The following is a 20255-nucleotide window of genomic DNA, read 5'->3' as shown; positions in this document are numbered from 1 at the left end:
GCGGCAGAGCTGGTGGCAGACTAGCAGTGCAGTTCCCTGCCCCAGGCAAGGGTGCTGAGCGTATCTCCTGAATGGATGAATTGCAGTGGGAGGGCTTGTTGAGAAAAGTTGCTGATGAAAACAACAGCAAATGTTCTTTATTCCGATCTAGTTAAAAATACAGTGTAACGTGAAAATGGGGCCGCCACCTCCTCCGGGGGGCCTTCCGGCCAGGCGGGGAGATGATGCTGGCATGAGCTCTGAGGACGACGGTCTGCCCAGGAGCCCCCCAGAGATGTCCTTGCTGCACGACGTCGGTCCCGGCACCACCATAAAGGCAAGTGTAGCCTGCGCCACCTCGGCTCCACCCGCGCCTGCCACATAGGGCTGTCGGGGACTCCGGTGGCCCCTGTGTGTGTTCCCCTTAGATTCCCGTGCTGGGTCATGCTCAGTGCAGCCAGGAGGGATTCTAGCCAGGTCACTGGAAGCCACTGTCAGGCCTTGGACTGTATTTGTTTTCATTCTTTGAGCAGAAATTCAGGCCTCGTTAGGAGATATGGTTTGGGGAACATTTTCCATGATGGTTAGAGGGCTGATACAATCAACCCTATACCTCGTTTTTCCTGTCTGAGCAGACGACCAGACCGGGGATCTCATCTAAAAGAAGGAAAACGGCTTTGAATCTGCTTTCTGTCATCATGACATTTGTCTGGCGGGAGAAGGGAGTGGTCACGTATATGACTTAGTCTAGGCTCCTGCCTCTGAGTTTGGGACTCTGAGAACTTGTTAGTTTAGGGGTAGAACTGTGAGGCGTGGCGCTGGTGGACAGGGCAGCAGGGAAAGTGTGACAGGCAGGAGAGGTGTCTCTGACCCCCGCAGGGCGGGGAACTGATCCCAGAAGCCCCCCACCCCCTTTGGAATCCAGGAGGAAGAATTGAACTTTTTTGTGTGTATACCAGCGGTCCGCAACCTTTTGGGCACCAGGGACTGGTTTCATGGAAGACGGTTTTTCCACGGACCGGGGCCGGGCTGGGGGGGATGTGGAGGGGTAGGGGAAGGGGGTGTAGTTCCAGCGGTAGTGTACGCGATGGGAAACAGCAGATAGAGCTTCACTCGCCCGCCCGCCCGCCTGCCACTGACCTCCTGCTGTGTGGCCCGGTTCCTAACAGGCCTCGGACCGGCACCGATCCACGACCGGGTGGGGTTGGAGACCCCTAGTATAAACAGCATAGCTCATGGTGCTACCATTCTGAGCCCATACAGTGGGCTCAGTGATAAAATACATATTATTTATGTTACATGAGTACATAAATGATGAAACAGCTGATCATTTCCCCCTTGTAGACAAGCCTTGCTGTGGGGTGGGTAGAATTGGAGTTATCCGTGTTACGACCCATTATGTATAAGCCACACCCCTGCCCTGTGTGTCCTTGGCGGGCTCCTGTGCCCTGGTCGAGGGCCGTCTTCAGGGAAGTCCTGCAGGTTCCGTGCTGCTCTGAAATACATTCAGCAGTCGCTTCCACTTGGACGTTCAGAAGCTCCCCTGCAAAGGCAGGAGAAGGAGTATTTACCTGACTTGTTTGCCGTTGTGGGTTCCCAGAGCCCCACGGATGAAGGCAGAGGAAGAGCTGTGGTGTAGCTGAGAGTGAACACGCCCAGGGTGCGGCTTTCTGCACAGAAGGCCAGAGAATGACTCTCTCCAGAATTCTGCCCTAGGGTCAACCTGTCCCTGCCTGCTCCGCGAGCAGGTCAGAGGGCAGTAGGGCACCCACACCTGCTCTCCCACCTCGAGGAGAAAGCAGAGAAGACAAGGAGGAAGATTTGGCCCGTTGCCTGGATTCCAAGCCCACCCTGCACCCCTTAGCACCTTAAAATACTGGAGGGGCAAGTCGACCGGCTGATGGCCGTGTTAAGGTGTCATCACCGCGTGACACACACATCTTGGCAGCTCAGTGGCCACAGCCTCCGGGGTGGATGTGACTTTGTGTGTTTCAGGCTGCGTGGCTGGGGGGATGTGTCTGGCAAGCCACTGTGTTGACTGACTCACCCTCATTGCACCCCACGGTTCTCTGACTGTCCCGGCATCGTGGTTCTCTGCGTTTAGCTGGGACAGACGGTACAGGAGAGCGGGTAGCTTCTAAATCTGTTAAGGATGAAGGAGTGAGCCCAGCTCCCAAACCCGCAAAGCACTGTGATGCACAAATTCCACAGTCCGCTGACTGGGAGCCACTCATACTGGGCAGGGCTGACCTTGTCCTTTTCAACACCCCTCCTTTGGTGGTGATGTTATTTTAAAAAAATGTTATGAGAATTTATCAAGTATTGGGTAGTAGGAACAATCCACTAGCTTCATCGGAAACCAAAATTTGAGCCTTTAAGACTTAAAAACTATCATCTTTATCATCGTGGTTTTTGAAGACACAGTGATCATATTTTGTGCCTTGATAGTTTTTTTGGCACAGGGGGCCGATCGAGAGGGGGAGACAAAGCACCCTTTAAAATGCATTTATGGGGCTTCCCTGGTGGCGCGGTGGTTGAGAGTCAACCTGCCGATGCAGGGGACGTGGGTTCGTGTCCCGGTCCGGGAAGATCCCACGTGCCGCGGAGCGGCTGGGCCCGTGAGCCATGGCCGCTGAGCCTGCGCGTCCGGAGCCTGTGCTCTGCGACGGGAGAGGCCACAACAGTGAGAGGCCCCCGTACCGCAAAAAAAATCATCATAATAAAATGAAATAAAATAAAATTCATTTATGTAACACATGGTATTTGATATGATGGCACCTTAAACACCAAAAGGATGAGATTGCAGACTATTGGGTTTTTTCCTGTGTGACACCTTACACGGGCCCACATGCTTGACAGAGAACTTAATGAAAATTATTATGAAAAAAGGTCTTCATTAACAAGTATTTGATGACACGGCCAAGGTGACATTTTCTGACGGGATGAGTTTTTCAGGAAATACATGGAATTATTTTTAAAATCTCATTACCATGTGAGGTAACGACTGACGAAATTTGTTTAGTGATGTTTAAGGTAGAATTACATCTAAGAGGCCCTAATCTAGGTTTGCGACCATTAAGTAGGAAACAAGGGGTCGAGGTGGCAAAGTGGCAGGTCTGATTTGCTCTGGGTGACAAGGGAAGACAACAGGGGAGACAGTACAGCTCTGATGGCAAAAGAAGGCGAGGCCTCCTGCTGTGGGTGAGGCCACGGGCTGGATCCCTCACCTCTGGGTCTGTGTCCTCGGAGGACCTGGGAGACAACTGAATGGGATCAGGAGGTCAGTGCCTGCCAGGCCTCCCCCAGCCTGCCCGCCACCCCTGCCCTGTGTCTGGGGCCCATTCCCCAAGAGCCACCCTCCCCACCCTCCCCCAGTGGCAGGGCCTCTCTTTTTGAGGCCATCGTGGTAAAGCAGCTCTCACCCAGGGTCACCCCGCAAAAGCCTCTGAATTCCAGGCTGCTTCCTCAGGGCTCTTTGAGCCATATTTTCCCCCAACAAAGGGCCACTTGTTAGACTCTTAAATCACCCACTTCCAGAATCATCCAGAAGCACAGACTCCAGGAAAACTGGGGGGCTGGTAGCAAGCAATGCAAACGTGAGCTCCAGATGCCACCAGCCTGCAGATAAAAATGAAGGTCAGCTTTTCCTCCTCCTCCAGACCCCACCCCACCTCACGTGGTTGCTTCACTGATCAGAGACGGAACTTGGTTCTCCTCGATTGGGAAGGTGTTGGTATTTCCAGGCCCCAGGGACTCTCAGAACGACAGCTCAGACAAGTGAGAGTCTGGTTCCCTATAGGGAAGACCAGCCGTGACGGCCGGTGCAGGGTTGTCTGGGGACAGAGGCCCTTGTCCGGTGTCAGGGACATTCAGCTGCTCCCCAGGCCCCCAGCCTCAGGGCCAGAGTGGACCATCCGCTCAGGCAGTGCAGATGCAGGGGATCCGAGGGGAGAGTAGGCAGGGAATGTTTGTCCTTTGGGTTTATAGAGGGGTGACCCAGGGCCCACGTTGTCACAGAAGGAGAATTCATCCTCATTTGTGGAGTCACTGCGTTTGCAAAGCAGCTCCTCTTGTCTGCTCTCTTGAGTCCCAGGCAGTAAGAAAAACAAAAACCCAAATCTCACCCAGTGTGGATATCCACTGTCCCTCCAGACAGGGGTGAAAATGAAGGATTCTGTGTGATTGTGAAATGGACCCATCCTGCTGTGACCTTATAAGGAGGACTCTCTGGGGAAGGTGTCTCCCGTCCAATCGCAGGGGACCTCCTGAGTCATCAGCTTCAACAGTGGGAGCCAAAGCCACAGGCACAGAGGGCGTCGTGGCCAGGTGTCCTGTGGTTTATTTTCAAAATAATCTTTCTTGTTTTATTCCCGTAAGAACCCCAGTCGCTAAAACCACAGAACTAAAAGAGATTAGTTCACTTAGAACCATTTTCCCCCTCATTTTGTTAATTGTCTTCTCCCCATCGACAGGAATAAGCTTTGTACTTGCACTGGAAAATACAAGGGACTTTATGTTAGCAGGGAAAATACGTTCCTCTGCAGGGGGTGGTCCCCGCGTCAGTGGCGCGCTTGCAAACAGCGTCTTCCTTCCATTTCCTCCTCTAGTTTGGGGTGGGGGGGCCGCTGGGCACGTGCTCCTGTGTGGCCTAGGGTTGTGGGAAAGACCCTGAGCGAGATGCATCCGGGCCCCTGGGAGCCCCTCACTCCTGCGTCTTCTTGTCGCCACTTCCTTCCTGAGGAGGGCATTTACTGAATCATCGTGAGGTGCATAAAATTATGGTCTCGGGTTAAAATGTAAGCAATGCACCACCTCACACCCATTCCGGTGGCTACCATCAAAAAGAAAAAAAAGAACACAGAAAATAACAAATGTTGGAGAGAACATGAAGACAGATGTTGGTACCCTGTGCCCTGTTGGTTGGGAATGTAAAATGGTGCAGCCACTGTGGAAATCAGTATGCCTTGAAAAATTAAACATAAAATCACTTTACGATCCAGCGATTTCATTTCTGGGTATGGACCCAAAGGAACTGAAAGCAGTTTCTCGCAGAGATATTTGTACACCCACGTTCATAGCAGCATTACTCATAGTAGTTAAAGCGTGAAAGCAGCCCAAGGGTCTTGGGCTGGATGAGTGGGCACACAAAGTGTGGTATATACACCCACAGTGGAATATTACTCAGCCTTGAAGAGGAAGGAAGTTCTGACACAGGCTACAGGATGGATGAACCTCAAAGACATTACGCTAAGTGAAATGAGCCAGGCACGAAAGGACGAGTATTGTATGATTCCACTTATACGAGGTACTTAGTCAAGTTCATAGCGACAGAAAGTAGAAGGGTGGGTGCCGGGGCTTGGGGGAGAGGGGTCGAGGTCTTAGTGTTTAATGGGCACGGAGCTTTAGTTTTACAAGAGGAGAAGTTCTGGGGGTGGTGGGTGGTGATGGATGCACAGTGCCTTGAACGTATTTAACACCAATGAACTGTACACGTAAACGTGGTTAAGACGCTAAGTAAAAGAAACTGGAAAATAAAACACTTTGGGAAAAATTGTGAACTTGACACGAATATTGAGCACCATGCTGGAACGGAAAGCTGTGTTTGTTTGTTTGCAGGTGGCAGGGTTGTCACCAAAGCCCAGCCCCTCCCAAGGTCTCCCTCTGCACCTTGCTCCCCCGGGTGCCCGGTGGGTGCCTGTCTGCTACTTTATGCTGATAAGTGTCTTTGCAGGAGAACCTGGTGTTGCCAGCACTCTTCCACGTGACTCCCCCCAACCCCTTCCTCCCAGGCGACACTTTTGCCCTTTGCTGCCTTTCATTTACTTCCTGCCGAGGTATGAACTAGTAAAATATTTGAGACTTAACAGGGGTAACTTACAGCCAGATTGTCCCAAGAGAAGGCGTGAAGATACAGAACCCTGGAGTGAGCAGTGGTGGGACGCTGAGAGCAGGGCTTGGCATGGGCTGTGCCCCAGCCTGTGGAATCACACCCTTGAGCCGCCCCCATGGCTTCCAGAGACGGGGCCAAGCCTGACTCTGCCCTCGGAGGAATTGGGCTGGTCGGTTTCATGGGAGAAAGTAGCTCTTGTCCGAAGCACCTGTGCAGCTGCCGTGGGTGGGCGAAGGCAGAGTTACTGGCTACACAGCACCTAGGACTCAGGTTCTTGGAAATGAGTGATGGGCCTGCAGGGTTTGGCTCGACACTTCAAACCCCCAGCCCAGAGATGAGCCTGGTGAAAGGGGAGGTTGATGTGCTGGCTGTACTGTTTCCTCGGGGAAGCTGATGGCTTGGCCTGTGTGCTCCTTGTCCCCTGAAGGTCTGTGTGGTTTCCTCGTCTGGGCCACAGTCTCCTGACCAGCTCTTCTCCAGGCAAGCGAGCGACACCTCCGTCTCCCCCAGGACCTCGGACAGCAGTGTGGCACCCGTGGCTGATTTCGATTATCCCCCAGAATTCTCCTCCTGCCTGGACAACTCTGCGGCCAAGCACAAGCTCCTGGTCAAGCCCCGCAACCAGCGGTGCAGCAAAATGCGGCGTCTGTCCTCGGTAATCGGGCAGGGGCAGGGTGGGTGGGTCCCCCCCGGGTGGGTCCCCCCCCCCCGAAGTGCCGAGCTCGTCCAGGGTACCTTATCAACACCCCGCGATCTTGTCTCGAGGGAAGGAGGGAGGGGATGTTGGTCTATGAGCATCTCTTTCTCAGCCCCGTCATTCTCTGCGGCCAGGCGGACCCCACACCCCGCTTCTCAGCCCCTCTGGGCATGAGGCATTGCAGGCACCACTGGGCAGCGGAGAAGGTGACAACCCTACGTGGACCTCGAGCCCCTGGTCCCCCCCCCCGCCCCCGCGAGGGCTGTGGGACCATGACCATGCCGCAGGAGCTGGGGGTGCTTGTGGTTTCAACCTAAATCAGATATGCCCCTCCCCGCCTAAGCACTCATTCGTTCATTCATTCGGTCTTCATTCTGCAACACTTACCAAGAACCTGCTCTGTGCCTTGGGTCCCCTGCCTTACCACCGTCTTCAGTGTGATGTCCACGCTGCAGGCCTGGCACGGCCGGGCCCTGCCCACCTCCTTCCATTCTCACTCCACACGCTTTGGCCTCCCTTCTGCTTCTGGCACTTACCAAGCTGTCTCCCACCCCAGGCCTTGGGGCCGCCTGTGTCCCCTGCTCAGGACACCTCCTGCTCAGCCCTTGGGGGATGGGTTCCGAGGTCCCCCCCCAAGAGGCCCCCATGAGCGTCCTGTGGAAAGCAGCCCGCCTGCCCATCACCATGGGCACTGCCCCCATGGCACCGGCTCTACACGGCCGTGACCGTTGTAACTGGAGGTGGTCACTTGTTTCTTGCCAGTCTTCCGTGAGAAGACTGTACTTCTAGCCCTGGAGCAACACTAGTCACAGAGCTGGCATTTCGTGGACGTTAGTCGAATGCATGAATGGATGAACAAACGCGTGAATGACCAAGGGAGAAACTGAACAGCTAGAATGGACACTGCCTGGGACGAGGACCTACTGAGCAGCACAGGGGTGGTGGCCCTGTAAGGACAGACCCCTCTTTGGCATGCTGCCCGGGCAGTCATCAGCTTGTCCCTCTGGGAGCTGAGAACTCGCTCGTGCAGTGCTCTGGCTTCACGGGACCAGGGACTCGAGGTCCACGTAGGGTTGTCACCTTCTCCGCTGCCCAGTGGTGCCTGCAATGCCTCATGCCCAGAGGGGCTGAGAAGCGGGGTGTGGGGTCCGCCTGGCCGCAGAGAATGACGGGGCTGAGAAAGAGATGCTCATAGACCAACATCCCCTCCCTCCTTCCCTCGAGACAAGATCGCGGGGTGTTGATAAGGTACCCTGGACGAGCTCGGCACTTCAGCTGGAGGCAGTGGGCTGGGGCCTCCCGGGGATGTCAGGGACTCCCTGGAGAGGGTGGCTTTTCTTCTGGGCATGTGGAAGGCGCGTTTTAACCTCATGCCAGCAAAGTCGACTTTTGAGGGGACTAATGCTGGAGAAAGAAGGAGGCTGTGTGACCTTCAGGCTAATGTGCTCTCATGGAAACTGGGGACCTGGGTACTTGGGCAAATGCTTGTCCATCCGGTGCCTTTACAGTTAAAGGCTCCGTACCGTGGGGACTTGCGAGGCCTAGTAACTCTGACCTGCCTGTCCTCGTGCTGAGTTTAGCCACAGGACAAGGGCAAAGCCAGCTCCCTGTGGCCCCCAAGTCTGGGCTTTCTCCCCGTGGGGATGCCTTCTGCCCTGGAAGGGTGTGTGTAACCAGCCATCACCTGGCCAGGACTTGGCCACGGGAAGCCCATCTCATACTCCCAGTGGAAATGCAGCATTCCTTCCTGCTGCCCCCTGGGCAGAGCTGTACCTCTTTCTTTACTTTTGAACTTGACTTAGCGCTTGAAGCCCCTTTTTTAAAATAAGAGGAAATCTGCTTTAGGCAGTCTGGGTAAACACAGTCATTCCTTGATTTAAACTCTGTCCTTTGCACATCTTCCCCCCTTTCTGGGTCGGGCGCAGGCATGGATACATTATGTTTTTGGAGGTGTCCGTATTTTCCTGAATGCACAGAGGTGTCTGGCTGGTGGTCACCAGTGCCACTGTTGGGTCCTACGTTGGAGGCCTCTGTCCTTTAGTGTCTGCAGCCTCCTTTGCCCTTTGTGAGGTCCCTTCTCCTAACCATGAGGACCTTCCTCTGGGGACCACGTGCTTTCAGACGTTCCTGTTCTGCTCCAAGGGTGGGGAAGAGCTGCCACGCTGCCCCCTCTGCTGCCCTCCTGACCCTGGGGACTTCTGGAGGTTCCCTGTCCCTTTGGGCCTCACTGGACAGCGAGGTCCAAGTTTCCGCTGCTTCTCTGATCTCCTGTAACACGTGGGGTTTCTTTCTCCATCACCCACTCTGTCACGCCCAACCCCGCAGACTCAGGCGTCTTCAGTATCCACTTCAGTCTTTTCCTACTGCTGCCCAAGCTCTTTCGTCCATTTGGGCAGAAGAGCTGTGTCCACGCCCGGCCAGGCATCCTCTGCCGTCGGTGGGGTACACTCTCTACTCCACATCACGTAGGCTCTCAATCTTTTGGAGCGCTGGGGAAAAAAGAGGGCTTTTCTTCACCTTAAAAATCCCATCTTGCACAGGAAAACGAACAAACAAAAAACCTTGGCTGTCAAGATTGTGATATTTATTACAAGTTTGAAAAACATTTTCAAGACTGCATTTGGTGGGATCCATCTGCCACCACCAAAGCAGGGGCTGGGGAAGAGGAACACAGGAAAGACCAGCATCGCTTTTGGTTGTCTCAGCATGTTTGTTACCCTGCGCTCAGAACCGTGCCCCGTGCCTGGCTCCGGCGCAGTAGAAGTGGAACGCCCGTAAATGTTTATGCTGACATCTCACCACACCAGCTGGTCCTCGTCCCAACCCAGGCAGTGCGAGGAGAGGGAATATCATTAACTCTGTTCTGTCGGGAGCAGCGTGATTAGATGACTAGCCCGAGGTCGCCCGGCCGGCAGAGCTGCCAGCAAGCCCCGGGTGTCAGAAACAGATGCTTCCTCTCCACACCGGCACTGCTCATTGCGCCTATCCCCTGTCCACAGATGATGTGCCGGCTGCCCAAAGACGCTTTCTTTCTGGCGAGAGGAGGTAGATGAGCAGGCAGCCACGATAGAGTCTCCATCTGGGTGCGGGCTGAGCAATGGGTCCCCTGCTTCCAGTTCCTCGGGAGGGTTCCAGGGGGTGAAGCTGCTCTGAGGGCCCAGAGTGGGAGGCAAGGTGTGGGTGCTGGAGGTGGAGTGGGTATCTGCATCCTTCCTGCCGTCCTGGCCAGAGAGCCCAGGCTCGGGCAGGAGCCTCTTTGTTCCCTGCAAAGCCTCTGCTCAGCATCGGGGGTCACCCTCTGGAGCGCACGCTCCGTGCCAGCCTTCCTCCTGCCTGGCCTCCCACCATAACCCCTCGGAGCTGCCGGTGGCTCAAGCTGGATGTGCTCAAGCCAGGCCTGCTCCTCAGCTTTACGCTGACTTAACGTGGGTTCCAGTAGTTTGAAAACATGAGCCACCATCCTAAAGGGGTTTCCACGTCAAGGATTTCCTGTAGTAACAAAAGGCCAGTAACACCTTAGGAACCTGAAGCTTTTGAAAATTCTTCTGGGGATTTCACATCTTGCCCTTTTGAAATCCAGAGGAACAGGGTTGTGCATCTTGGCAAAGCTAGCTTAGGTGTCGTCACAAACATCCCAATTATCTTGTGTTAGCAAGCAGATGCCAGCTGGAAAATGTTAAAATAACAACAACAACAAAAACCTATTGCAAACACTCCCCTGGGTGTTTGCTAAAAAGAAGGAAGGAGGGCACTGCCCTTGTGCAGTAGCCTGGGTGACTCTGTAAAGTCTAAAGACAGGTCTACCATCAGGAACTTTTAAAAAACACCAGCCTCAATGCCCTCAGCCTTTAGGTCATTTTCACATTTGCTTTTGAATGATTCATGACTACCTTGATCTCCTTTCCTTCCTAAGAGAGCAAGAACTGACTGTGGATGGTAGGGAGGAAGTGGACTAAATCTAGATTCCAGAGACCTTTCTGAAGGAAGATAGCACGAGGCCGTGACTTACTGCCAAGCCAGGCAAGGCTTCCTATAGGAGTGGAATCAGAGATAGCTCTGGGGGTGCTAGTGGAGCCCTGGAGGTGTGGGGTGGAGGGCAGCCGGCCAGTCACTCAGGCCCAGAGTCTGGCACATAAAATGGCAGGGGCTTGGCTTGACCTGAGCAGGGAGTGGGAGAAACAATTTAAAACGGCAGAATAGATTGTCTATTTTTATGTATAGTAGTGTGTATATGTTAATCCCAGCCTCCTAATTTATCCCTCCCCCACCTGAGAATCTGAAAAAGAATAGATATATTTATAACTAAATCACTTTGCTGTACACCTGAAACTCACACAACATTGTAAATCAACTATACTCCAGCATAAAATAAAAATTTTAAAAAGACAAAAAAATAAAAAAATATAATAAAATAAAACGGCAGAATATAAGACTCCAAATTTAGCTGAAAAGTTTGGGGCAGGGAGTGGGAGAAACAATTTAAAACGGCAGAATAGATTGTCTATTTTTATGTATAGTAGTGTGTATATGTTAATCCCAGCCTCCTAATTTATCCCTCCCCCACCTGAGAATCTGAAAAAGAATAGATATATTTATAACTAAATCACTTTGCTGTACACCTGAAACTCACACAACATTGTAAATCAACTATACTCCAGCATAAAATAAAAATTTTAAAAAGACAAAAAAATAAAATAAAATAAAATAAAACGGCAGAATATAAGACTTCAAATTTAGCTGAAAAGTTTGGGCTTTATCCTGTCAGCTATGGTTTGCTATTGACCGTGGTGGACACGATAAGAATCATCTTTTAGGCAAACCAGCCTGCCTTTGCTATGAGGGTGCATCCCTGGAGAGAGAAGGAATGGACAGGGGGCACCGGCTCTGAGGCAGCACAGGGGGTCAGAGAGGGCAACAGCTTTGCCCCTGGGCCACTTATTAGCTCAGCCCTGGCCAAGGCAGGGACCTCTCTGAGTTCCCAGTTCTCCAAGTGCAAGGAGGAAATAATAATCCTCTCCTCCCTGGAGCTAATCAGGGAGTTAGTGAGATAACCATGTCGAGCACAGAGCATGGCAGACCCCGCTGATGCTGGTCCCCTTCCCTTTGCTTCACTCTGTAGAGCAGTGTCCACTGGTTTCTAGCTTGGCCTCGAAAGCCTCAGGCAACATTTATTTTAGGGGCATAGCGGCCTCAGTTCTGCTGAAAGCTGAACTTGGGAGGCAGAGATTCCAAACAGACCAGTAAGGGAGGATTAAGAAAAGACAGCTGTGTGTGAATGTCCACTTAAGTGCCAGCTTTAGAGACATTCTGCTTCCCTTAAACCTAATTAAACCTTGAACAGAATGGGAAGGCCACAGGCTTCCTAACATTCGTCCTATTGATGCTGTCTTTTGTCCACTTTATTCCTCTTAGAGAGCCCAGTCCGAATCCCTGAGCGATCTGACGTGTACCCCAGAGGAGGAGGAATACGACGAGAAGCCGCTACCCAAAGTCAGCACGGAGGAGAAGCCCAGTTCTGGGCAGCAGGACGGGGGACAGGACATTGGCGCTGAGCCTGGGGGGCAGGCGACCATGCTGCCACTTGCGGGGCCCCGTGCGCGGCGGGCGCGCCTGCAGCACTGCCCGGCGCTCACCGCCAGCACCGAGGAGGAGAACCCCCCGGGGGAGAACCCCTCCAGCCGCCTGGCCACCCCCGAGGTCACGGAGGTCACAGAGCCCGTGTCGAGCCCACACCCCCGCTCGGAGTCCCCGTCTTGGCCAGAAGGCTCCCCGCACCCTCACCCTAATCCCGACAGCAAAAACCCGAGGGAGGAGCTGTCCCTGGAAACCCGGTGTCCCCCCGGCGGGGACACAGCGGACGAGGTGGTTTGTGCTTCAGGAGACGTCGAGGGACGATTATCTCCCTGCATCCCCGAGGGGGACACGACCCCTCCCGAGCCCGGCCCCACAGCCAGCCGGGAGACGCCCCCTGGTCCCGACGGGCCAGACCACACCGGCCCGAAGGAGGTGCGACTGACCCTGGATGCGCCGGGTCCCGAGGGCGCAGGGCCAGAAGCCCCCGCCCCCAGCCCGCCGGCCCCCAAGAGCTGCTTGAAGCACAAGGCCTCGGCTGCGACAGCGAACGCGAGCCTCGGCGCGGGCCCCTCACCGCCTGCCTCCGAGGCGCCTGCAGAGGCGGCCGCACCCCGATCCCTGGACCAGGAGGCGGCGCCCCCGGAGCCCCCCAGGGCCGAGCGGGAGGGGTCCCCCACGGAGGCGGCGGCGCCGGAGCGCAAGATGGAGCGAGGAGGCCGCGAGGCGCGGGCCGCCAAAAAGTTCTCGGTGTCGTCGGGCCGCGAGTGGCCGCGCGCGGGGGGCCGCCTGCTGGAGCCCCGGGGCCCCGCCGTCCGGCTGCCGCTTCGCAGGAGCGGTCCGGCCTGGAAGAGCGAGGCCGCCCTCGAGGACCTCCCGGCGCCCGCCGAGCCCCAGGGCCCGAAGCCCGGCCCTCGGAAGCCGCCCGCCCCGGCCGAGCGCGGCTCTCCGGACGCGGCCACCGCGGACCCCGGCCCGGCCGCCCGGGAGAGGCCCGCGGGCGGGGACGGAAGCCCCTTCCCCGTCAAGCTCCGCTCTACGTCTCTGTCCTTCAAACACAGAGAAACGCCCTGCCCGGAGGGGAGGGGAATCAAGAGGTACAGCGCGGAGGTCAGGCTGGAGAAAGGAGGGCTGACCCTGCTCTCCAGGAACGACAAGGGTCCGCCCGGGACGGGCCCCGCCGCCCGAGGCGCCAGGTCTCCCAACGAGCCGGGGAAGGCGAAGACCCGGTCCGCCGAGCAGCTCAGCTCCAAGCCGCCCCTGCCCAGGAAGCCGCTGCTGCAGACCCTCACCCTCCCCCAGCTGCCCACGCCCCCCGACGCCAGCCCCCGGGACCCCGAGAAGGTAGGGCCGCCCGCCGACCCCAGGAAGGAGAGCCAGGCGGCGGAGAGGAAGTCGCCCCACAGGGCAGCTGGTAAGAGGCCCGCGTGGAGCAGCCTGGGGAGGGTGTTCGCGAAGGGTCAGGGCCACGGGGAAGTCAGGTCGGTCGGAATGTCTTGCTGGACGTCCGCAAGGTATCGATATGTAAATGCATTGGGTAAAAACCTTGCCGGGGAACTGGAGGAAAAGTCAAAATTCCTGTTGGTACCACCATGTTTGATCAAGAGTTAGGAATAGAGACTGGGGAAGGGAAACAAATGTCAGGGTTTTGTGTAAGTTCTGAGAAGTCAGGAAAATGTAGAAACTCGTTTTGCAGCGTCTTCCGAGAGGAGCTGGGCCCCTCAGTGGATCACTCAGACGCTTTCTCCTCCAGAAGGGGTATCCCTCCTGGGCAATGTATGCTCTCACGGGTGGAGGCCCTCCTGGGGCCTCACTTGGTTCTTGGTTATAAGTGAAGCATCTGGCTCCACTGTCACTTAGCATAATTCCGAATTTTCCCCCAAAGGAAGAATTTCATCCTGTTTAATAATAATCAGGCACACAGGGCCCAGCCTCACACAGGAAGAGTCCCTTCTATCGGAGTCATGAGTCTTCGTAAAATATGACTTCTTCATCAGGTGGGCCTGAACTGTCCCAAAAGGGAGATGGTGTTAAGATTGGGCCAGAATATAAGAATCTTGTAAAGCAACTGTCTTTTAAAATGAGCAGAGACAAAATAGGTGACCTTTCTCTGTCTTTGACATTTGTCACTGTATATAGTGTTTCAGATGGAATCTGTTGGAAACGGGTATTTTCAGTGGAGCTAAAGAATCTCTCGTTGCTGGTTTCTTTGATTGATGGAAATCAGTGTACCAAAAATGGAACTAGACATGGAAGTCGTGTGTGTGTGTGTGTGTGTGTAGGGGTGGGGGGGTGATGGGAGCACTAAGGAGAAATTTTCCATGGCAGATTTTATAAAACAACACAACTTTCAGGATATTTTAAGTGGCTGCTCTAAGTTCAGGACCCTGTTTAATCACTGCATTGTGGAACAGAGAGGAAGTAGAACCCAGTTCTCTCAGGGACCCCACACCTTAAAAGGAAGCACACACACAACGACAGGTTTAAAGACATTCTAGTCTTTTGTGTCTTCTTCCTAGGAAGCTAGTAAAAGTGCAGTGTATAAGGGGTTCTAAATTCTTAAGGCGATACCCAAAGATGCAGGCGATTTCCAGGGAGAAGTTTCGGGAAAACGCCCCCAGAAGAGCCAGCATGTGCAGCCTTCCTGATCCAGGCCCCTTGGCTCCGCTGTGATTTGCTGTTGCTGCTGCCGCTACATTAGGATCATCAGTGAGGGAACTTTGGGGGAGGTTCAAGCTGTAGCTGATTATCAACTCTGCAAATTTCCAGGTTATTGAAGCTATTATAGAGTGATTCAAAAAGCCATTGAAATAGCCAGGGCGGAGGAGGGTGCAGATAAAACCCTGACATCAGCACCATCCACCGTCGTGGGCTAGAACTGAAGATGTCTCTCGCAGGCTTGCTGAATGAACAGAACTTAAAGACGGGATACTCAGGTTCATGGTCAGATCTGGAAAAGAAGCTTCAGAGGGCGATGCTTGACACATTGATAATTTATAACTTCCTCAGCTTAAGCTGTGAGAGTCAGGCTTTGTTCATTGTCAACTGGCTGGAATGGTCTGTAGTTAGAGAGCTTCTGTTTTTTTTTTTTTTTTGATTTGTAAAATACAGTATAATATTTATTAACGGCTTTGCTTAAATAGAAGAGAATTGTGTTGCCCTACTAGCTTTATTAGCACTCCCTAAGCCACAGAAGTAACTGACACATGAATTCTGGAGTGGAAGAATCTAGGTTGCTTTAGGGGGCAAGGGTAGTGATTTTCATTTCGATGCAAAGAGAGGAGATAATTTTTACATTCTGTTGGGAACCGACCCTCCCAGGGTGGATGGTATTTGAGGGACGAGAGCCAGGCAGGCTGGGGCTGCTGTCTGGTGCCCCCTGGGACCGTGGGGTCTGGGGGCTGTCTCCTGCAGGCCAGAGCAGAATCTCAGAGCCCCAGGCTCCCAGAGCCCATCCGCGAAGCAGCCTCCACCCCTTCCCCAGACCCTGGGTCTGCTTGTGGTTCAATTCGTTATTATTTCTGCTCCCGTCCTCATGGCTCTCAAATTATAGCAGCTGAAGGCAATTAAATTCATGTAAAACATACAGATAATAAAACGTTGTAATAACAGTATTACCCAGTTTTCCAGGAAGGCCTAATTATTGCTGTTTATTATCTCGTGGTGGCAGGAGCTTTTACCCAGAGCTCCCAGATGGGCTGCCATCTCCCCTGCCCCCCTTCCAGGGGTGAGCACCATAAAGTTGGGTTATGGAGGTGTCCCAGATGGGCACCGTTCCATCTCGGGGACTCCAGCTACTTTGTCCCGGCACTCCTGCTCCGTCCCCCACCTGTCCCCTACACCCAGTCTTCCTTCCTTGAAGACGGAGAAACCCCGGGGGTGTGGGATTAGGGGAGGATAAGATGGTTGTTGGCAATAAACAGAGGAGCCCAGCTTGCCGACCGGACTGAGCCTCACAGGGCACCTTGAGGTGGTCGCTGGGAGCGCGGTGCGTCTGTGCTCGTTGACACAAAGGAGACCAGTGAGTCTGCTCACTTGCCATAGGAGGTGCATGGCCCTGGGTTATCAGCCCTGTTCATGTGTGCAGACAGTCCCCATCCTCCTGCTGGACCCGTCCGTCCCAGAGTCTAAATCACCAGTCTGGAAGCAGCTTCCGGCGCACAGGATTAGAATTGGAACAGGGAGAACGGTGAACTACACAAAACATATAGAAAAAAGTAGCCGTCCGTAGGTCCACTCTCTGGACGTTATCCCTGTTGGCCTTCCTTCTAGTCTCCTTTGTGTGTGTGTGTGTGTGTGTGTGTGTGTGTGTGTGTGTGTTTTATTTTCTGTGTAGTGGTGGACACTTGTTGGATATTTTGGAGAGTAGCAGGGACAAAGCGCTGTTCTCACCTGGGGCCTCATTTGATAACCAGCCGCTGCCTCAAGTCCACGCTCGTTCCCTCCAGACCGGGCTGGTGACACTGGCACACCAGGTCCTGGAGCCAGTCCTCACTCATTCATGCATATTCGTTCTTTCAACAAACATTCATGTACTCCTGCCAGGCACGCTGCACTGTGCTGGCCCTAAAAGGTGGTCAGGAAGAGCACGCCAGCCTCGCTGTCCGGGAGCTTAGGGGCCTGGGGAGGCAGGTGGCGGCGACTGTAGGTAGATGCCCGTCTCTCTTTGGATGGCAGGGAGATTTTCTGGAGGAAATGAGCTCAAAAAGACTGTCACCGTCTCTAACGACAAAGTTATTTCAGTGTATTCAAGTTCATTTGAGTAGAATACAAGGAGCTTGGTGGGATTTTGTGTTGGTTGTTTTGGGGTTTTTTTGTATAAATATATATATATATATATATATATATATATATATATATACAGGTCTTTTATTCTTAAAGAAAAGCAACTTTGTTCACACCTGCCTTTCTTTTTAGGTTGGAATTATTAGAGAAAGATGTTAAAGCAACTGTTATACCATGGTTCCAAGATGTAAGGGTGAGCACTCTTGAAACAAATGGGAAGATTCTCTGTAAACAAATAGAAGCTATTTAAAAAAGCCAAAGAGAAATTTTAGAACAGGAAAATATGATAACAGAAATTAAAAATTCATTGGAAGAGTTCACTAGGAGAATGGAAATGATAGAAGAAAGGGTCAGTGAACTTAAAGATAGATCGATAGAAAACATCCTGACCACAAAGAGAAAAAAATATTTTTTAAAAAGCCTTGAGGGCCAGAGCAACAATATTAAAAAGTCTAACATTCATGTCATAGGAGTCAGAGAGAAGAGGAGAAATAGATTTGAATAGAAAAAAATATCTGGGGGCTTCCCTGGTGGCGCAGTGGTTGCGAGTCTGCCTGCCGATGCAGGGGACACAGGTTCGTGCCCCGGTCCGGGAAGATCCCACATGCAGCGGAGCGGCTGGGCCCGTGAGCCATGGCCGCTGAGCCTGCGCGTCCGGAGCCTGTGCTCCGCAACGGGAGAGGCCACAACAGTGAGAGGCCCGCGTACCAAAAAAAAAAAAAAAAAACAAAAAAATGTATATATCTATATCTATATCTATATATATCTGAAGAAGTAATGACTGAAAACTTCCTACATTTTGGAAAAACAAATTTACAGATCCACGGAGCTCAGGCAAATTACTTTTGCACCCTTGTAAAAAATATGGCCATATCGTTTGGTTTTGCTTCACCTTTTCAACAAATGGTTGTGGAGCATGTGAACATCCATATGCAAAAACGTGAACTTTGACCAAAGTCTCACATCATGTACGAAAATTAACTCAAAGGATTCACTGACTTACAAGTAAAATGAGGGGACTTTCCTGGTGGTCCAGACTTAAAGTAAAATGAGGGGACTTCCCTGGTGGTCCAGTGGCTAAGACTCTGCACTCCCAATGCAGGGGGCCCAGGTTCAATCCCTGGTCAGGGAACTAGATCCCACATGCTGCAGCTAAGACCTGGTGCACCCAAATAAATAAATAAATAAATATTTTTTAAAAAAAGGTAAAATGAAACTATAAAACTTGTAGGAACTTAGGAAAAAAATTTTTGGAGCGTAGGACTAGGCAAAGAGTTCTTAGACTTGACATCAAAGCATAATCCATGAAAGGAAAAATTGATGCATTCGACTTAAGAATTTAAAACTTTTGCTCTGCCAAAGACCCCATTAAGAGGATGAAAAGACAAGCTATGCGTTATGAGAAAATATCTGTAAACCATATATCCAGTGAAGGACTGGTATCTAAAATATATAAAGTATTCTCAAACTCAACAGTACAAAACCAAAAAATACATTAGAAAATGGGCAAAAGATATGAATAGTTATTTCACCAGAGAGAATATACAGATGGAAGATAAGCACATGAAAGATACTCATCATCATTAACCATTAGAGAAACACCAATAAAAACCCGTAATGAGATACTATCACATTAGTATCTCATTTTAGCCATGTTAGAATGGCTAAAATTAAAAATGCTGATAATACCATGTGCCCAGGGGGTTGCAGGACAGCTGGCATTCTCACTCATTGCTAGTGGAAATGCACAACAGTACAGTCACTTTGTTTTTGTTTTTATTATTAGTTATTTATTTATTTGGCTGTGCCAGGTCTTATTGCGGCCAGCAGGCTCCTTAGTTGGGGCATGTGAACTCTTAGTCGTGGCATGCATGTGGGATCTAGTTCCCTGACCAGGGATCAAACCCGGGCCCCCTGCGTTGGGAGCGTGGAGTCTTAGCCACTGGACCACCAGGGAAGTCCCTGCTACAGTCACTTTGGAAAACAATTTGGCAGCTTCTTACAAAATTAAAAGTACACTTACCTTACAGCCCACCAATCCCACTTCTAGGTATTTATCCTAGATAAAGGAAAACTTAGGTTACACAAAAGCCTGAACACAAATGTTTATAGCAGCATTATTCATAATCACCAAAAACTAGACACAACCCAAATATCCCTCAACTGGCCAGTGGATAAACAACCCACACAATGGACTATTAGTCAGCAATAAAAAGGAATGAACTGTTGACACACACGATAACGCATGGATCTTAAATGCATATGCTAAGTGAAAGTAGCCAGTCTCAAAAGATTATCACCTGTATTATCCCATTTATATGATGTCTGAAAGAGGCAACAATACAGAGACAGCGCAGATCAGCAGATGTCAAGGTTTGGGCATAGAGGTGGGGTCTGACTACAAAGGGGTAGTACCAGGGAATTTTGTGGAGTGTTGACATTGTTCTGCAGCCCATTTGTGATGGTTGTTAGAAGAATCTAAGCACGTGTTCAAACTCACAGAACTGTACGACAGAAAAGGTGAATTTCACTATATGTAAATTTAAAAATAATCTTTTAAATGGCGCAAAAAATAGGTAGTAGCCTCCTTTCCACCCACCTCTGAACCTCTGTAATCACCCCCCACACACACACACACACACAGAAGGAACCACACTAACAGCTCTTTTCCCATGGCCATTGCAGTCATGGCTACATCAATGTTGATATGTAAGCACAGCAGTCCTTTTTTAAAAATCCCAAAAATGCATGTTGGCTTGCAATTAGATATTTTCAGTCCACAATAAAGACTGGGCATCTTTTCTGATCAGAATGAGCCACTTGTCCTCCTTCTTTTTAAGGACTACAGAGTACATTTACCATATTTTATTTAGCCATTCCCCTACTGAAGGGAGTTCCAATTGTTTTGAGGTTTTTTCCCTTTTGCTAACAGTGGTGCAGTCACCCTCCTTGTTTGTTTTAGCTCTGTGTATTCACACAGTTGTTTCTCCAGGCTAGATTCTTTTTTTTTCTTTTTTGACTGCGCTCTGCGGCTTATGGGATCTTAGTTCCCCGACCAGGGATTGTACCCCGGCTCTTGGCAGTGAAAGTGTGGAGTCCCAACCACTGGATGGCCAGGGAATTCCATATCTAGGCTAGATTCTTTTTTTTTTTTTTCGGTACGCGGGCCTCTCACTGTTGTGGCCTCTCATGTTGCGGAGCACAGGCTCCGGACACGCAGGCCCAGCGGCCATGGCTCACGGGCGCAGCCGCTCCGCGGCATGTGGGATCTTCCCGGACCGGGGCACGAACCCGTGTCCCCTGCATCGGCAGGCGGACTCTCAACTACTGCGC

General features: G+C 51.9%; 1 protein-coding gene and 1 non-coding gene across 2 annotated transcripts in view; both read left to right on the top strand.

The window, feature by feature from the left end:
- CRACDL (CRACD like) overlaps nucleotides 1-20255 on the top strand; it is a 125742-nt gene that overhangs the window by 91381 nt on the left and 14106 nt on the right. Inside the window, exons 5-7 of the mRNA XM_055089060.1 lie at nucleotides 152-325; nucleotides 6339-6524; nucleotides 11979-13551. Coding sequence (XP_054945035.1) covers nucleotides 152-325; nucleotides 6339-6524; nucleotides 11979-13551 — 1933 coding nt within the window. The remainder of the gene's footprint in view (nucleotides 1-151; nucleotides 326-6338; nucleotides 6525-11978; nucleotides 13552-20255) is intronic.
- Nucleotides 17982-18054, top strand: TRNAG-CCC (transfer RNA glycine (anticodon CCC)). The gene has a single exon. It is a non-coding gene; the product is annotated as a tRNA-Gly (tRNA).

The sequence above is a fragment of the Physeter macrocephalus genome, chromosome 12 (assembly GCF_002837175.3).
Source record: "Physeter macrocephalus isolate SW-GA chromosome 12, ASM283717v5, whole genome shotgun sequence".
In the NCBI taxonomy this organism is placed as follows: domain Eukaryota; kingdom Metazoa; phylum Chordata; class Mammalia; order Artiodactyla; family Physeteridae; genus Physeter; species Physeter macrocephalus.
This window is presented reverse-complemented; position numbering and strand designations above follow the sequence as displayed.